Genomic DNA, 15,493 nt, shown 5'->3' with positions numbered 1-15,493 from the left:
CCAGCACTGAGCGCGGGACTCGTCCCCCGGCAAGAGCAACCCCCCTTTCCTCGCGGGTGGCGGGAGACTCGCTTGCTGGGCTCGGGGAGCGAGCGCGCAGGCGCAGAGCATGAGGCCGCGGACCCCCGCCCCACCGCCCAGCTGCTCCGGGGCGGTGCTGCTCTCCGGGGACTGGGGCTGCCCCCAGCGGCCGGCGGGTCCGGAGCGGCAGCAGGGAGGGGGGTGTATACACAGGGCTCTGTGTGTGTGTGTATGTGTGTGTGTGTGTGTGTGCGCGTGTGCGTGTGCGCGTGCGCGTGTGTCCGTGTGTGCGTGTGTGCGCATGCCGCGGGGGGTGCTTGCGGGGGGTGGGTGTGGCGGCGTCTGCAGAATGCCAGATGCAAACGCTACTATATTTCAGTGTCAACCAAAACTAGGCTGACTAAATGAAACTTGATACCAGAGAGCTCTCGGCTGTCCTGCCGCGTGGCTCACAGAGCGTGAATGTCCAGCCCCTGCTCCCACAGCTGAAGAGCTACGACAGAAAGACGGTGCTGGGCATCACCTACACACGGGGAGGTCCGCAAGGGCGCCACCAACATGGCAATCTGCCCTGGCTTTGTGCATGTGTGTGTGCCGCGGGGGGCGGTGTGTGGGGGTGGGGTGCGCACGCCGCAGAATCCCAGGTGCATCAGCGCCTGTATTTCAGTGCGTCCCGGGTTCAGCAGCAGCAGCAGTCATTTTTCTGCACTGACGGTGCAGTGCTGTGTTTTCGAATTTAGTCTGGGAGCAGTGCTGATGATAACACAGTGATGCTTTTAGTTCTTGCTAAGTAATGTTTACTCCGATCAAGGACTTTCTCAGTCTCATGCTCTGCCAGTGAGGAGGGGCACGGGAAGCTAGGAGGAAGCAGAGACAGGAGACATGACCCAAACTACGGTATCGTGGTATTCTGTTGTGGTATTGTGGTGTTCCATCCCACAGCACGTCATGCCCACTACATAAACTCGGGGAACTATACAGAAGGCCTAGAAGGAGGAACGGGTGTGTGGAGAACAATGGTCAAGGATGATCCTCCCAAGAAAGTTGCTGCTCCAGTCCTTGGTGAGCAGCTTCCCAGATGGAGTGGAAGAGCTGATTTTACTCCAACTCCTGTGATAAGGAATACTAATCCCTTTCTAGTCTGCTGAACCCAGGACAACAAGACATAAGTGGACAATCTTATGATCATTGGAGGGGCCCTGCCTCCAGCCATGTAGAGGAGCGGGAAAATCGGGTTTGCTGGACTGTGTGGATCAGATGGCCTGGCACATCAGTCCCACAGAAGTATAAGGCTTTGGTAAATACCAGTGCACAGTGCACCCTGACGCCACCAAACTGTTGAGGGGAGGAACCCATTTGTATCTCTGGAGTGACAGGAGGATCCCAAGAGTTGACTGTACTGGAGGCTGAAATCAGCCTAATTGTGAAGGAGTGGCAAAAGCACCCTATTGTGACGGGTTCAGAGGCTCCATGCGTCCTTGGCATAGACTGTCTGAGGAGATGGTACTTCAAAGACCCAGAAGGGTACAGGTGGGCTTTTGGTATAGCTGCCTTGGAGGAAATTAAGCTAGGCTGGGTGTCAGTGGGTGGGTGATGAGCAATTGTATTGTGCATCACTTGTGTTTATTGTTGGGTTTTTTCCTTATCCCCTTTTAGTTCTGTATTATCTCCCCTTGTTATTTCCCTTATCATTATTATTATTAGTGGTAGTAGTAGCAGTGTTATATTATACTTTAGTTATTGGAATGTTCTTACCTCAACTGATGGGATTTACATTTTTTCAGTTCTCCCCATCGCTCCAGGAGTGGGGAAAAGGGAAGAACTGGGGGGGGGGGGGGGGGGGGGGGGGGGGAATGAGCTAGCAGCTGCATGGGTCTGAGTTACCAACTGGGCTTAAACCACAACACACAGAGAAGAAGTTGCTGCAGAATCATTTATTTCCCTTAAGTACAGTGAGAGCCCCCCACTGACACAAAGTCTGCAGGTCACACAAGATGGGCAGATACTGAAGTAGCAGGGGATGAAAATTGACATGTCTTAGAGGACAACATCACAAGTGGAAAAAGGAAAACAAATGTAAAGGAGGAAAGACAGACATGGCCTGTCATGACCTACACTTGGAGCCCTTTGCAGAGGAAAGCAGGCAGTGTATGGCTGCTGAAACACATCCAGTCATCAGCATCCCCAGAACATCCTTGAGCTCCTAGTTCCTCAGGCTGAAGAGGAGGGGGTTCACTGTTGGAGGCACCACCGAGTACAGCACGACACCACCAGATCTAGGGATGGGGAGGAGCTGGAGGGGTGCTTCAGGTAGGCAAATGTGCCAGTGCTGACAAAGAGGGAGACCACGGCCAGCTGAGGGAGGCGCATGGAAAAGGCTTTGTGGCATCCCTGCTCAGAGGGGATCCTCAGCACGGCCCTGAAGGTCTGCACATAGTACCCCACAGCGAAAACAAAACACCCACATGTTATAGAGGTACCAACCACAAGAAGCCCAGCTTTTCTGAGATATGATTCTGAGCAGGAGAGCTTGAGGATCTGGGAAAATTCACAGAAGCACTGCTCCACAGCATTGCCTTGGCAGAAAGGTAAAGAAAATGTATTAGCTGTTTGCAGCCCTGCACAGAGAAACCCACTGCCTCATGCAGCTGCTGCTATGTGGACACAAGCTCTGCTGCCCTGAAGGGTCCTGTAGTGCAGGGATTTGCAAATGGCCACGTAGTGGCCATAGGACATGACATTGAGAAGAGAAAATTCTGCTGAAATAAAAAAGACAAACAGAAGAACCTGTGCAGCACATCCCAGGTAGAAGATGGCCCCGGTGTTCTGGAGGGAATTGGCCATGGATTTAGGGACAATGGTAGAGGTGGAGCCCAGGTCCAGGAGGGAGGGGCTGAGGAGGAAGAAGTACATGGGGGTGTGGAGGTGCTGGTCGCAGGCTGTGCTGCTGCTGCTGAGGCCGTTGCGCAGGAGCGCAGCCAGGAGTATGCCCCGGAAGAGCCAGAAGTTCCGGAGCTGCAGCTCCCGCTTGTCTGAGAATGGCAGGAGGAGGAGCTGGGTGATGGAGCTGCTGTTGGACATTTACTGCCTCTGGGCATGGGGCGCTGTCATCGGAGAAAAAGGCAGTGACAGGTTAGGACAGGAGGGATGTCCGATACAGAAGTTCAATTTACACACGACTCTGCTCCCACTGCCCAACCTACTCACCAAGAGTAAAAAAACATCAATGCTCAGGATCCTTCCCTAGCAGGTAAATGCTGCCTCAGTGTCTTTCAGAAGGATGCTCTGAAGAAGTGCTCAGAGGGACTGGAAATTGGAGCAGCATCACCCACAAAGCACTTTAACACAGGGTTAAAATACTTTTAGACTAACTTAGGTCGAAGATAAAGAACAATGTTTGCCTGGCAGAACGAGTTGCTGAATGTGCATTTGCCTTTTGCTGTGTGTTGCTGTGTGCATGCCTGGGCACCTTTAGCTAAAGTCCCCCTGTCACAGCGGCATGCTTGATGGAAAACTCCCGTGTTACCAGGACATTGCTAATGGTCTGCTGCTGTTACTGACTGGCATTTCTCCCCTCTTTGGTGAGGAAGGTAAAGGCAAGAGAGACAAAGCCAAGGGGCAGATAAAATACATCCCTCAAGGGCTTTTAGAAGGCCTCCCAAAGGAAAGATCTAGTCTCTGATACAGACTGGACTGACATGCCCTGTCCATGTGGCAGGGCAAGCTCATGGCTGGAACTGAGCTGGCACTGGAACTGGTTCCAAGTCCAGAGCCCTCCTAGCTCCAGCCAGACATTGCTGGATGTCCCTGCTTTGACAGCTGATCCCCAGTGTGTGAGAAGTGTCTGATCCACCGTCTGCTTATGCCCTTTGAACAGCTTGTGATGTGTGAGCGCGCATCAGCATTGAATAGCTGAGCTAGTGAAAGGCAAAGATGTGTTCCTTGGCCTCCCTCTGGGCCAAGGCAGGGGAGCAGGCCTGCTATGCTGTGGCTGGTCACTCTGCTAAGGTGGTCGTGTGTTCTCAGAAGCCCCAACAGAAGGTGGGGATGCTCAAGGGCTGGTAGCTGCAAAGCAGAGGAGGAGGGGCGGGCAGACTGCCTTACCTTACCCAGGTAGTAGTCCTGGTTTTGGCTGAGTTCATTCTCTTCCCTGTAGCTGGTGCAGTGCTCTCTTTTGGCTTTAGTCTGAGAACAATGCTGGTAACACACCAGTGGTTTAGTTGTTGCTGGGTAGCACTTACCCTGATCAAGGACTTTTCAGTCTCTCATGCTCTGCCAGTGAGGAGGGGCACAAGAAGCCAGGAGGAACCTGACCTGAACTAGCCACAGAGGTATTCCAGACCACAGCATGTTATGACCGGTATAGAAACTGGGGGAGTTGGACAGAAAGGACCGTTTGATGCTGGATCAGGCTGGGTATTGGTCAGCGGGTGCTGAGCAATTGTATTGGGCAACACTTGTGTTTTCTGGATTTTCATTTCTTTTTTTTTCTGTTGCTTCCTAGTATTATTATCATTTCTGTTATTGTTGGTATTATTTATATTATCACTGTATTTTACTTGCTTTCAATTATTAAACTGTTCTTATCTCCACGTACAGGTTTTCTATTCTTCCGATTCCCACCACCGTCCCACCAGGGGATGGGCGAGCGGCTGCCTGGTGCTGAGTTACCAGCTGGGTTTAAACCAGGACAGAGGGACGCTCCAGCCAGGCGTCCTATGGTGTCTGCCCACTGCTCCAACACAAAAGCACCTTCCAACAGCCCCCAAAGCCAGATCCCCCTATCTCCCAGTGCCCCTCACCTCCCAGCACTACCATCTCCCAGCCCCGCCTGCCTCCCAGGACTGTGTTTTCCCCCAGGACTCCCCCAGGAATGTTGCTAGCCTCAGACCAGGGGTCTCTGAGCAGGACTCTCCCTGCCCCCTCTCCATCCCTTGGGTAACCAGGGGGCTGGGAATGACCCCTCTTCCTGGGGCATGAAGGATCCCGGGATTAGGGAACACTGGGAGGTGGGAGGACAGCTGCGGTGCACTGGCAGGTGGGGATACTGCCGGGTGACTGGGATCTTCAGTCACAGGAGGCGATGGGGAGCACTGGTGAATGCTGGGCACAGGGAGATGAGGGTTCGGCTTGAAGGAGTGCTGGGGTGGTCAGAAGGCCCAGCTCCAGCCCACCCCATTTCCCATGCACTGTAGTCCCCAGTCTTGGGCAGTCCACAGCCATGGCCTCCCCAGTGCAGAGAACGGAGCAGAATATCCCCTGCCCTGACCACCAGCCTGCCACTGCCTGGGGCCACCATACCCACCCAGGTCACTGGAGTCCCACTCTGCAGAGCTGCCTCCAGATGGTGGGTCCCAATGACTCTGTCCCCAGCAAGGCTCTGGCTCCCTGGGTGGCACTCGGACACTGGTCACCCAAGGCCCTTGTCCCCAAGGGATGTCCCTTCAATGCCCTCATCCTTGGCCAGGCCAGCTCTGTCCCCGAGCAGGATGTGGCCACCCGGAGGGACACCGTGAAGCAGATGCTTGTCCTCAGGCAGCCACTTGGAGCTAATTGCAGGGACAACATAGTTCCCATGGCAACAGGAGAGATGTTTGTTCTTGTCATCCCTCCTGTCTGTGTGTAGCTGATAAGCTTTATTTGCCTAGGGCCAGGAAGTGCTGGGGTGGTCACGGTGCCCAGCTCCAGCCCACCCCATTTCCCATACCCTGCAGGCCCCAGTCTGGTCCAGTCCCCATGTTGCCCCAGGGGAGCCCAGAGGGAGCCCTGCTCAGCCCCACTGTGACATCAGAGCCGCCAATCTTGACGCAGAACTGGGCACCCATACAGCGTTGTGGGGCAGGGAAAGAGCCCACAGCTGCACGTGACTGTTGCCCGGGGCAGGGACACTCCCGTGGAAGGGCGGCGTGGAGCTGCTGCTGGAACTGGTTTTGCCTGAGGAGCCCAGACTGCTGAGGCTTAGGAGGAAGAACTGAGCAGGGAGGCTGCCTTTGCCCAGAGATGGCAAGGAGAAAGGCACCGTGGAAAAGAGACCAAGAGACCTTAAATGTCTCCTTTGAGACCACAGCTGACCAACGGTCAGCACGAGATGCTGCAGGGCGGAGCCACAGCCAGGCGAGTAGGTACGAAGTTGGCTGCTCATGCATGGGGCATCAGCTTAGGACGGTAGCTGGGACACGGCCTAATACAGCCAGCAGGTCACGGATCAGCATGGGGAAGCTGACAGACGCTTCTGCGCAAGAGCCCTGTGCATTGCCCACCCCCTTTCTGGTGGGCCGTGGCTGAAAGCATGGCTTGCTCTCCCAGCAAGCACTGAGAGCAATCGGCATCTTTTTTGTTTTCCTCCCACAGGAGCCTTTTCACAGAGGTGGAGCTGGTGAAACGCCTTCCTCAGTCCACTCCCAGCTCATCCTCTCCAGGGCCACCAAAGCGTCATGACAAGGCCACTGCACTTGCAAGTAAGCTCAGCACTGGCTCTTGCTGCAAAGTCCTTGGGGTGAACTCCGAGCGCTGCACTGTGCCAGAAGTCTGGCAAAATGTCACAAGTGGCTGGAGAAATGCAGGCTGCTCTGCTCTTCACCCCAGAGAGGTGGTGCCTAGGCCTCGGTGCTTGCCTCCCTGCAGGGAGCCAAAACGCTCTTGGCTGAGCATCCTGGAGAAGAGACCTCAAGACAGAGGCCTAACTTTTCCCTGGTTTCTTTGCCCAGGGACGGTCTTCAGCCTTGTTTGCCATGCGGCAGGTACCCTTGCATCCCTGTGGAGATACCTGCTGATCGTGTGCATCTTCACTGTGTACGTACTACCTGTTTCTGCTGTTGGGCTTTTGGGGAGGCGGTAGCCTCATGCTGCAGGGGTCAGGGTGCAGGGAGGGAGCGGGTGAGAATTGGGCTGTGCTGCCGGCTGTGCTTCGAGCAATGGGGACTGCTGCTGCCGCCGCCAGCTTCTTCCTGTTCCTCCGCTGCAGGCTGCATCTTTGCTGTCAAGCAGAGATGGGGAAAGGAGTATGTATGTACTCCGTGTTTCTGTGTTGGACACGGGGAGAAAGGAGATGTCTGAGGGCCAGTGCAAGCAAAGGGGAGAGCAAGGGGTGTTCCTCAGCCAGCTCCCCACTCTCACAAGCACTGCTCATGTTGTGGCCGTTCTCAGGGAGAGCCAAGAGTAAAGCCACTGGGCAGTCTCCCTGCCACACATTCACCAGAGGCCCAGACTTTGGTCATGGTAGGACAACCTGCTGTGTAGCCAGACGCAGGGGTGCGGAGGCGGAAGTCCTGATTTGCTCAACCTCTTTACTTTCGGGGAGTAGTGAGTCCTGGAGTTCTTCTTTGGGGGAAGAGCTGCTGGCAGTTTTGAAAGGTGTGGACAGAAAGTGCCCCTCCTGGGCTCTTCCCTGGCAGCTGTCTGTCAGCAGCAGGCTTCCAAAACAGTGGCTTTCGTGCCTGGAAGTGGTAATCCAGCTGGTTTGCTCGAAACCTGGCTCATTGACAGACATAGGACACCCTCCTTTTTCAGGCAAAAGATGGCCGTGCACAAGAAGAGGTTCTTGAGATTCATTGTCTTCTTGCTTCCAGTGGTTCTTGGTGAGTCTGTGTGAGCAACCATTTGAGAGTAACAGCCTGGTTGTGCTGGGTGCCAGCTTTTCTTTTTGGCCCATATGTGTGGAAACTCGCATTGTCCAAGTGCTTCTGGTGTGCATCCTTGACAAGGACTTGCTTTTCAGCTAGCAGTAAGACTGGTAGCCTCCCAGCCATGCTGCTGCACTGGCCACAGGACCAAAGGGCTTGCTTAGTCTGCAAGCCTGCGAGAGAAGGGAGCATGTATTTCCAAGCCTGAACTGGGGGATACCCAGAGGGGCTGTGCAGGGTGACTGATGCCCCTCCTGATACCTCTCCTGGCTGATGTAGCCTGGTCTCAGGGCTCACAGGAGCAGTAAGGGGAAATGGGAAAGAGCTCTGGGTCACCGAGCACACCTGAAGCTCATGGCTACACAATGCCCTGAAGCCTGTGGTGATGGTTTCCAGTCAGAGGCACGTCCTGTCTCTGCACCCTGTGTTCCCCACCTCCTCAGCTTAGCTGCTGCCCCATCCACAAGGCAACCAGGAGGAGACCATGGTGCTTCAGGGACCACTAGCAACCCAGGTCAAGTGACTGTCTCTTGGTGATGTGAATTGCAGCTGGTGTTTACTGTGGGACCTCACTGCCAGCGTGGACAATGCAGGCAAAGGCACAGAGAGAGGTTGGTGGACCCTCTGGGACAGGCAGCTCCTGCAAGGGAGCATTGCTGACAGTGGCTGGCTAAATCGTGGGCTTTTCTGTGTCCACACAGAGTGAGCCAAAGAAGCAGTGGCTTTTGCCGGGGCTTCCTAGGGAAGCCTCTCCTGGGAAGCCCCAGCAGCTCTGGTGGTGGATACTCTAACAGAGAGTTTTTCCCTTTCAGGCTCTGACACGGGCAGCCGCAGCAGAAACAAAGATGCTGAGGTAAGAGATGTTTCCTGAGCTGGAATTGGACCTATGCAAACAGCATCAGCCAACCTGTCATGGTTTAAGCCCAGCCCGTAACTCAGAACCACACAGCCGCTCGCTCACTCCCCCTCTTCTCTGTCCCCCTGCTCCCCGAGGGATGGGGAGGAGAATCAAGAGAATGTAACTCCCGCGGGTTGAGACAAGAACGCTCCAGTAACTAAGGTGTAGCACAAACCACTGCTGCTACCACCAGTAATAATAATGATAAAGGGAATAACAAGGGAAGAGAATACAACCGCTCCCCACCGGCTAATGGTTCCCAGCCCGACCAGAGCCGTGATCTAGCCCTTCCGGGTAACTGCCCCGTTTATATACTGGGCATGACGTGCTGTGGTATGGAATACCTCTTTGGCTAGTTTGGGTGCAGCGTCCTCTCTCTGCTTCCTCCCGGCTTCCCCTCCTCCCTGGCAAAGCATGAGACTCAGAATGTCCTTGGTCAGAGTAAACATTACTGAGCACCAACTAAAACCAGCGGTGTTATCAGCGCTGTTCCCAGGCTGAAAGTCAAAACCACAGTGCTGCACCAGCTACTGAGAAGGAGAAAAATTCCTGCTACGGCTGAACCCAGGACAACCTCGTGCTACCTGCACCCATTTTTCTAACAGCCACGGCTCCTGTACTTCCCTCTGGCCATTGCCTTTCTTTCAGCGTGGGGAGCAAGGGAAGCATTCACAAACCAGAAAGCCCTGTGTCTCTGCTCCTTGCAGAGGGAATGGGCTGCTCTCTGACAACATCTGCTTTCCTGTTCCTGCAGGAATTTGCACACCTTGTTGACAGAGCAGACCCAAAAGTTGCAGCTTCTGCTGGAGGAGGTGGCTCAGCTGAAGGTGGAGATAAGCCGTTTGAAGAAGGTAACCCTGCATTTTGGAGAAGAAGGCTTGGCTGGGCAGAAGCCCTGAGGAAGCACTACCTGGGATTAGTAGTGGGCTCAGCCTGCTGAGCGCAGCAAGCCAGCTTGTGCCAGGGTATTGCTGGGTGAGCTTTGGCACTGCCCAGGCCCTTCTCTAGGCCCAGGTTAACTGGTGCTTCAGGCAGTAGGAATCTTCCAGCATTCTTCCCTTGGCACGGGCACCTTTGGCTGCTCTGGCTGGGCCCTGAGCAGCAGGGAGACCCAGGCCCACTCCCATGGCCAGCCTTTGTGGACATGGCCTGAGCATGGAAGGTGGGAACAAGGGAGTGAGGACCCCATGGTCGTGGCCACATATACTGTGCTTGTGGCTCACGTCAGCTGCAGTCTCTCAGCTTACTGGACAAGGCTTGCCTTGTGTTTCTGACACTGACCCTCTGCCTTTCTGGGTGCTGGTAGCCATGCTGAACTGACTGCTGACGTGCTCATTTTCTGTGCTTGTTTGTGTGTTTCCCAGGAGAGGCAGGAGGTGAACCAGGCAGCCCTGGAGTTGGCTTCGGAAGTCTACATCAGAAGATCTGACTGGGCCCTGAAAAGTTCTGGTATGGACACAGCAGCCCATTCTCCTTGCCATGCACTTGTCTGTAGCACTCCCCAAAGGAGGATGTCCTCCAGGTGCTGCTCTCCTAAGCAGGGGAGCTGAAAGCAGGGGAGCTTCATGAGGTCCGAGAGCATGTCTGTGGCAGTGGCTCTCTTGGATTCCCTCCTGGTCCCGCTTCTGCGCTGGTGCCTCTGGCACTGCCCCCCCCACATTCCAGGGCTGACGGAGGGGCTCTCTTCCTCATCAATGCATTTGGAAAGAGAACGGATGGGTCATCCTTTATTGCCCACACAGCAAGCCCTCAGCTTTGGTCTGCCCTCATTCACCAGCACCCTCAGGCCTTCTACTTGTGGCGCTGAGAGGAGCAGACACCAGGCATATGGGTGCTGTCATCCTGCGCAGCTAGGCACCCCTACCAGCATGGAGATGAGGAGAGGACTGACAGACGTGGAGCTGTCCAGCAGCATCAGAAAGGGCGTCTGAGCACAGGGTCCTCCTACTCGGTGGCCTCGTGCAGTCACCTGCTCTCCCTTCCTTACAGGTGCCACCATTGACATGCAGAGAACTTCAAAGACCTATGACTGCAAAGAGAATTGGGGCTGCAGGGTTTTATGGTTCTTCCACACTCCCAACCCTCCTGATACGATTTTGGAGGTATTGTAGCAGAAACCACCAGTGCATGTTTCCTTCCTGAGAAGCTGGGGACTGACCTTGGGCATTGTCCTCTCAGTCCAGTGGTAATGCTCAAGCCCACAGTGCTGATCTGTTGCCTGAAGCCAAAGCTTGGACTCAGGGCTGGCCTCGATAGAAAGCAGTGGCTCCCCTCAGGAGGGGAACAGAGCTCAACTGCAGCATCTTGCCCACAGTCCTCAGTCACAGCCGGGTGAACGACTTTCTCCCTGGTGACCTCATTTCCATACTCAGCCCTAGCAGTTCCTTTCTGGGGTGGGAGGCAGGGGGTCCTCTGCAGAGCCACTGGGCAGAGAGCTGTGTCTGTAAGGGCCTGACTAGGTTGGCTTAGTAACAGGTATTCTCCTCTTTTCATAATACTGAGAGGCTGCTGCTTGTGTCTCATTTTCAAGCCTCATTTTCAAGATGGACTAGACCCCCCAGACACACCAGCACCTGTGCTTCAGGCTACATGAGCAGCTGTGTTGAACTGAACATGGGCTCACGTTTCATTAACTCTCACATTCTGATTGCAGCCGGATATTTCCCCAGGAAACTGCTGGCCATTACAAGGGCACCAGGGCCAGGTGGTCATCAGGTTGCCAGCACGAGTCCATCTGACTGCTGTCAGTGTGCAGCACACCTACAAAGAGGTCTCTCCATCTGGGACCGTCACCAGTGCCCCCCGAGACATCGCTGTCTTTGTAAGTCTCTGCTGGGTGCTTCTGGCTGGCACGTGGCCCTGGGGCAAAGCCGTGACTGGAACTTGCTTGCTTTGTGCAAGCTTTGTGCAAGCAAGTCCTTGGAGATTTGTGTCCTGCTTTCTCCTAAGCCCTGCAGTGCACTTGCAGGATACTTCAGGGGCTCTAGGGGTTCCATCCCTCTCAAGACTCATTCTGGTGAGAGCACCTCAGGGCTCTTGAATAAAACACAAGGTGGAGACAGTGCTTAACTACTGCTAGAGCCCCAGGAGAGGCTCAGTAGGTAACAGCCCATGCAGTATATGCTGATCCAGCACATACAAACATCCTCTTTGCCGGGACAAGTCTGAGCTTCTCTCCTTCCTCCTTGTGCTTTTCCCTTGAGGGATTGAATGCAGACAGAGAAGAGGAAACTCTCCTTGGGATGTTCGTGTACAACGTGGCAAAAGAGGCTATTCAAACCTTCCCTCTGAAGGTACAGTCTGTGCATGAAGGCAAGATGCCCAGAGAAAACCAGCAGTGCCTGCAAGTCCGTGGCAGGAAGAGCGTGAATGCTCTCTCCCCTGGCGCAGGGGCCCAGACCACTGCCGAGGAGGCCTGGTGGAGCTGGGAGGACTGAGTAGCATGCCGTGGGGGTAGCAGCAACAGGTTTGCAAGGGCAGGGTTGTTCCTGTGGGAGCTTAAGTCCTGAGAGACCCCTGGCTGCAGCTGCTGCCTTCAGCAGAGCCAGCTGCACACATGGCCTCTCCACCAAAGCAACATCTTTGTGCCAGGAGAAATAGGGATACCTGGTGGGGAAAGCTGCCGGACAGCATTGTCGCTCCACCCTTTGGCCTGCTGACAGGCTGGACAGTGTCCTTTCCTCCCAGCACAACACGTCCCTTTTCTCCTGGTGCCCTCACACCTGCCAGGAGGAAGGCAGGCAGAGAGCATGGCGGGAGCTTAATGGACTTTCACACCAACTGTCTCACGCATAGGAGGACCTCCCCAGCCTCTCTGTCAGCACACAGCAAGCTGCAGAGGGAAGGGGGCAAAGGGAAGGGAGGCGCAGTCCCCAGCAGGCCAGGTTCCAGAGGGTGTCTTCTCCCTTCCCGTGCCTCCAGTCTCTGCAGGAGCCCTGGTACCAGCAGTGAGCCTCAGATGCCTACAGCCACTCCTACCCACTTTTGGAAGCTTGTTCCTGAGCAGGAGCAGGGCAGGCAGGGGGAGAAACGTCAATTGCACCGTCACACTTAACACCTCAGTTTTCTTGTCACTCTCTTCACAGAACACACACAGAGCCTTTGCGCACATCAAACTTATTGTGAAGAGCAACTGGGGAAACACGGCCTACACCTGCATTTATCGAGTGCAGGTTCATGGAAAGATGGAAGAACAAGAAAACCTCAGCTGAAACCAGACAAGAAAAAGAACACAAGTAAAAAAGAGAAATGGGGGAGGAGGAATAAATGGTTTGTCAGATCAGAGTGGTGTAGAGGATCTGTCTCTAAAGTAAGGTGTGCAGGAAGGTCCATTTGGGGATGGGTAGCAGCAGCCGCTGACAGGGCTACAGGGCAGCCTGCAGGCAGCGGATGTGGGTCACCCACAATCCTTGGGACAGCTCCTTGGGGCTGCCAGGGGCTTGTGAGCTTCCTCTTTTAATTTCCCAGTAGCGGGGCTGGAGAAGCATTGGATTCCCCAGTGCACCATCAAAGGGGTGTGTGTGATGCCTGCCTTCTCCCGGGGGTGGTTTCAGGGGTGTGCAGCCAGCTGTGCAGCCAGGGGTACCGCGGGTTGTCATTCCAAGTAGGGTCCCTGCACCCCAGGGGCTGCGAGTTGGAGCAGCCTGGGTGAAGTCATCTCCCTGCTGAAAGAGCCAGCGCAGGGCAGCTGAGACCAAAGCTGATGGACAGGTGAGATCTTCTGAAAAGCTCTTTGATATCTCGTGTGAATTTCATTTGACACAACAGCCCCATATGCGCTCCTGCCGTGTTCCTCTTTCCTTACTGCTGGAGGGCAGGACTGGCTCTGCCAGAGCCCCGGCAGAGCCCGCTCCTTCCAGGGACACCCTCAGCCTGCACCAACCAGAGCTCATGGAAGGGACCTGCCAAAAGTCTTCCTGAAACCAGAGAAGAGGCAGTTTCAGGGTGCTCAGTGAGAAATGCATCAGGTTTCCCCCAGAGAATTCTCCCCTAAATTGTCACTGTCCTTTCCCTTTTGGAAAGCCCCCCATAACAGGCTCAAGCAAATGTCCAGTGGCAGCTCCGTCACCCACTTCCTCCTCCTGCCATTTGCAGGCACATGGGAGCTGCAGCTCTTGGATGTCTGACTCTTCCTCGGCATCTACCTGACTGTACTCCTGGGCAACGAACTCCTCATCACCACCACAGCCTGCAACCAGTGCCTTCACACCCCATGGACTTCTTCCTCCTCGACCTCCCCCTGCTGGACCTGTGCTCCATGTCCACCGCTGTCACTAAAGCCATTGCCAGGTCCCTCTGGAACACCAGGGCCACCTTCTTCCTGGGATGTGCTGCCCAGGTCTTTTTCTTTCTCTCCTCAAACACACACGAGTTTTATCTTCTCACCATCACGCCCTACAACCACTATGTGTCCATCTGCCAGCCCCTGCATGACGGGACCCTCCTGGGCAGCACAGCTTTTGTGTCCACAATGGCAGCAGCTGACTGGGCCAGAGGGTTCCCCAGTTCTCGGCTGCACACTGTGGGACTTTGTCACTTCCCTCTGCTAAGGCAATGCCCAAAGGACCAAAGCTGGTGGAGCAGAGTGGGTTCCTGTCCCCACTCTGCCTGTTCTGGGACAGTTCTGCCACTGTCCAGAAGCTCTGGGAGAGCTTGGGAGCCCTTCCCTGAGGCCATGTATGAGGAGATCGGTTACAGCTCAGCATGGAAGAAGCAGGCAAGGTTCAGTTGCCCATGTTCAGTGGCTCCCCTCCATGGGGCACATCTGCCAGGCTTTTCCCCCTTACTCCCTGTCCTGGGTTCAGCAGTAGCAGTCATTTTTCTCCTTCTTGGTAGCTGGTGCAGTGCTGTGTTTTGACTTTCGGCCTGGGAACAGAGCTGATAGCGATGTTTTGGTTTGGCCAAGGACTTTGTGAGCCTCATGCTCTGCCAGGGAGGAGGGGAAGCCAGGAGGATGCAGAGACAGGACACCTGACCCAAACTGACCAAAGAGGTATTCCATACCACAGCACGTCATGCCCAGGATGTAACTGGGAGTTAGCCGGAAGGGCTGGGACTGCAGGGTGGGAGGAGGTATGGGTCAGTGCTTGGTCGGGCCTGCGGGGTGAGTTATCGGTCGGCTGGTGGTGAGGTGATGTATTCTCTTCCCTTGTTATTTCCTTTATCGTTGTTATTGGTGGTAGCAGCAGTGATCTGTGTTATACCTTAGTTACTAAACTGTTCTTATCTCAAGCCGTGGGAGTTGCATTCTTTTCGATTCTCCTCTCTGTCCCTCCGGGAGTAGGGGGAGAGCAAGAAGGGGGGGCAAGTGAGTGAACAAGCTGTCTGACTGGGTTTAAACCACGACACTCCCCCACCCATGGCTGACCCCCTGCGCTGGGGTCTGCGGGGAGAGCAGCAAGGTCCTGGGCCCAAGAGTGGAGCTTCATCTCACCAGTTCTTCCTGTCCAAGCCAGGGACAGCCCCTGTCTGTGTGCTCCTGCCTGCTGCGTGACACCTGAGGGTTGAGGGAAGGTCCTGTCCCAGGGCAGCTCTGGGAGACCCGTTGAGACAGGGCTTGTCCCAGGGGAGCAGGGCGAGTCCTGAGCCCTCCTCCCACTCAGCCTTTTCTCTGTGGGTCCCCCCAGCAGCGAGCACAAGCTTCGTCACCAGAGCACATCCCATAACATCACAAGGTTCCTATTCAAAGAGGTCCCCGACTTCCAAGATTCTAGGAGTCTTTCAGACTGTAATTTGCGATTCTCTCTCCTTAACTGTTGGTGTTCCGGGGGACTTGTCTGTGGCATTTAACCCATGGCAAAGGTCATGCAGAGCATCTGCGCTTCTGGCTACACCCTTCAGAGAAGCCACCTGTGTGCACTGCAAAGGGGAGTGTTGAGATGGGCTGTGTCCTTGGCGAAACCCCTGTTCCTGCGGGACACACAGCCCTGCCTGGGAGAGAGCATGTAGAGAA

General features: G+C 55.0%; 1 protein-coding gene and 1 pseudogene across 3 annotated transcripts; one reads left to right on the top strand and one right to left on the bottom strand.

Annotated features, from left to right (window-relative positions):
* Positions 1 to 1,956: 1,956 nt before the first annotated feature.
* LOC133283159 (olfactory receptor 14A16-like) lies at positions 1,957 to 3,102 on the bottom strand (annotated as a pseudogene).
* A 3,438-nt stretch (positions 3,103 to 6,540) lies between these two features.
* LOC133283173 (sperm-associated antigen 4 protein-like) lies at positions 6,541 to 12,822 on the top strand. Of its 3 annotated transcripts, XM_061479689.1 has the most exons (9): positions 6,542 to 6,813; positions 7,531 to 7,598; positions 8,193 to 8,496; positions 9,296 to 9,392; positions 9,906 to 9,990; positions 10,531 to 10,643; positions 11,195 to 11,362; positions 11,745 to 11,834; positions 12,627 to 12,821. In XM_061479689.1, exons 3-9 carry the CDS (start codon positions 8,489 to 8,491, stop codon positions 12,750 to 12,752), a joined length of 687 nt encoding a protein of 228 aa, XP_061335673.1. In that variant the 5' UTR covers positions 6,542 to 6,813; positions 7,531 to 7,598; positions 8,193 to 8,488; the 3' UTR covers positions 12,753 to 12,821. The 3 variants fall into 3 exon arrangements, with proteins under 3 accessions (XP_061335674.1, XP_061335673.1, XP_061335672.1); XM_061479688.1 differs by having other exon boundaries at positions 6,542 to 7,598; XM_061479690.1 differs by lacking the exon at positions 11,745 to 11,834 and having other exon boundaries at positions 6,541 to 7,598; positions 12,627 to 12,822.
* The last annotated feature ends 2,671 nt before the right edge of the window (positions 12,823 to 15,493 follow it).

The sequence above is a fragment of the Pezoporus flaviventris genome, unplaced genomic scaffold, assembly GCF_033815535.1.
Source record: "Pezoporus flaviventris isolate CSIRO_AGI_PZ_B2104156 unplaced genomic scaffold, CSIRO_AGI_Pfla_v1 ptg000154l, whole genome shotgun sequence".
Lineage (NCBI taxonomy): Eukaryota > Metazoa > Chordata > Aves > Psittaciformes > Psittacidae > Pezoporus > Pezoporus flaviventris.
Note: the sequence above shows the minus strand (reverse complement) of the source record. Positions and strands in the feature narration are given on the sequence as shown.

Coding starts and splice junctions, on each gene's coding strand:
- LOC133283173 (XM_061479689.1), top strand. Junction 9,393..9,905: donor AGATAAGCCGTTTGAAGAAG/GTAACCCTGCAT, acceptor TGTGTTTCCCAG/GAGAGGCAGGAGGTGAACCA. Junction 11,835..12,626: donor TTCAAACCTTCCCTCTGAAG/GTACAGTCTGTG, acceptor CTCTCTTCACAG/AACACACACAGAGCCTTTGC.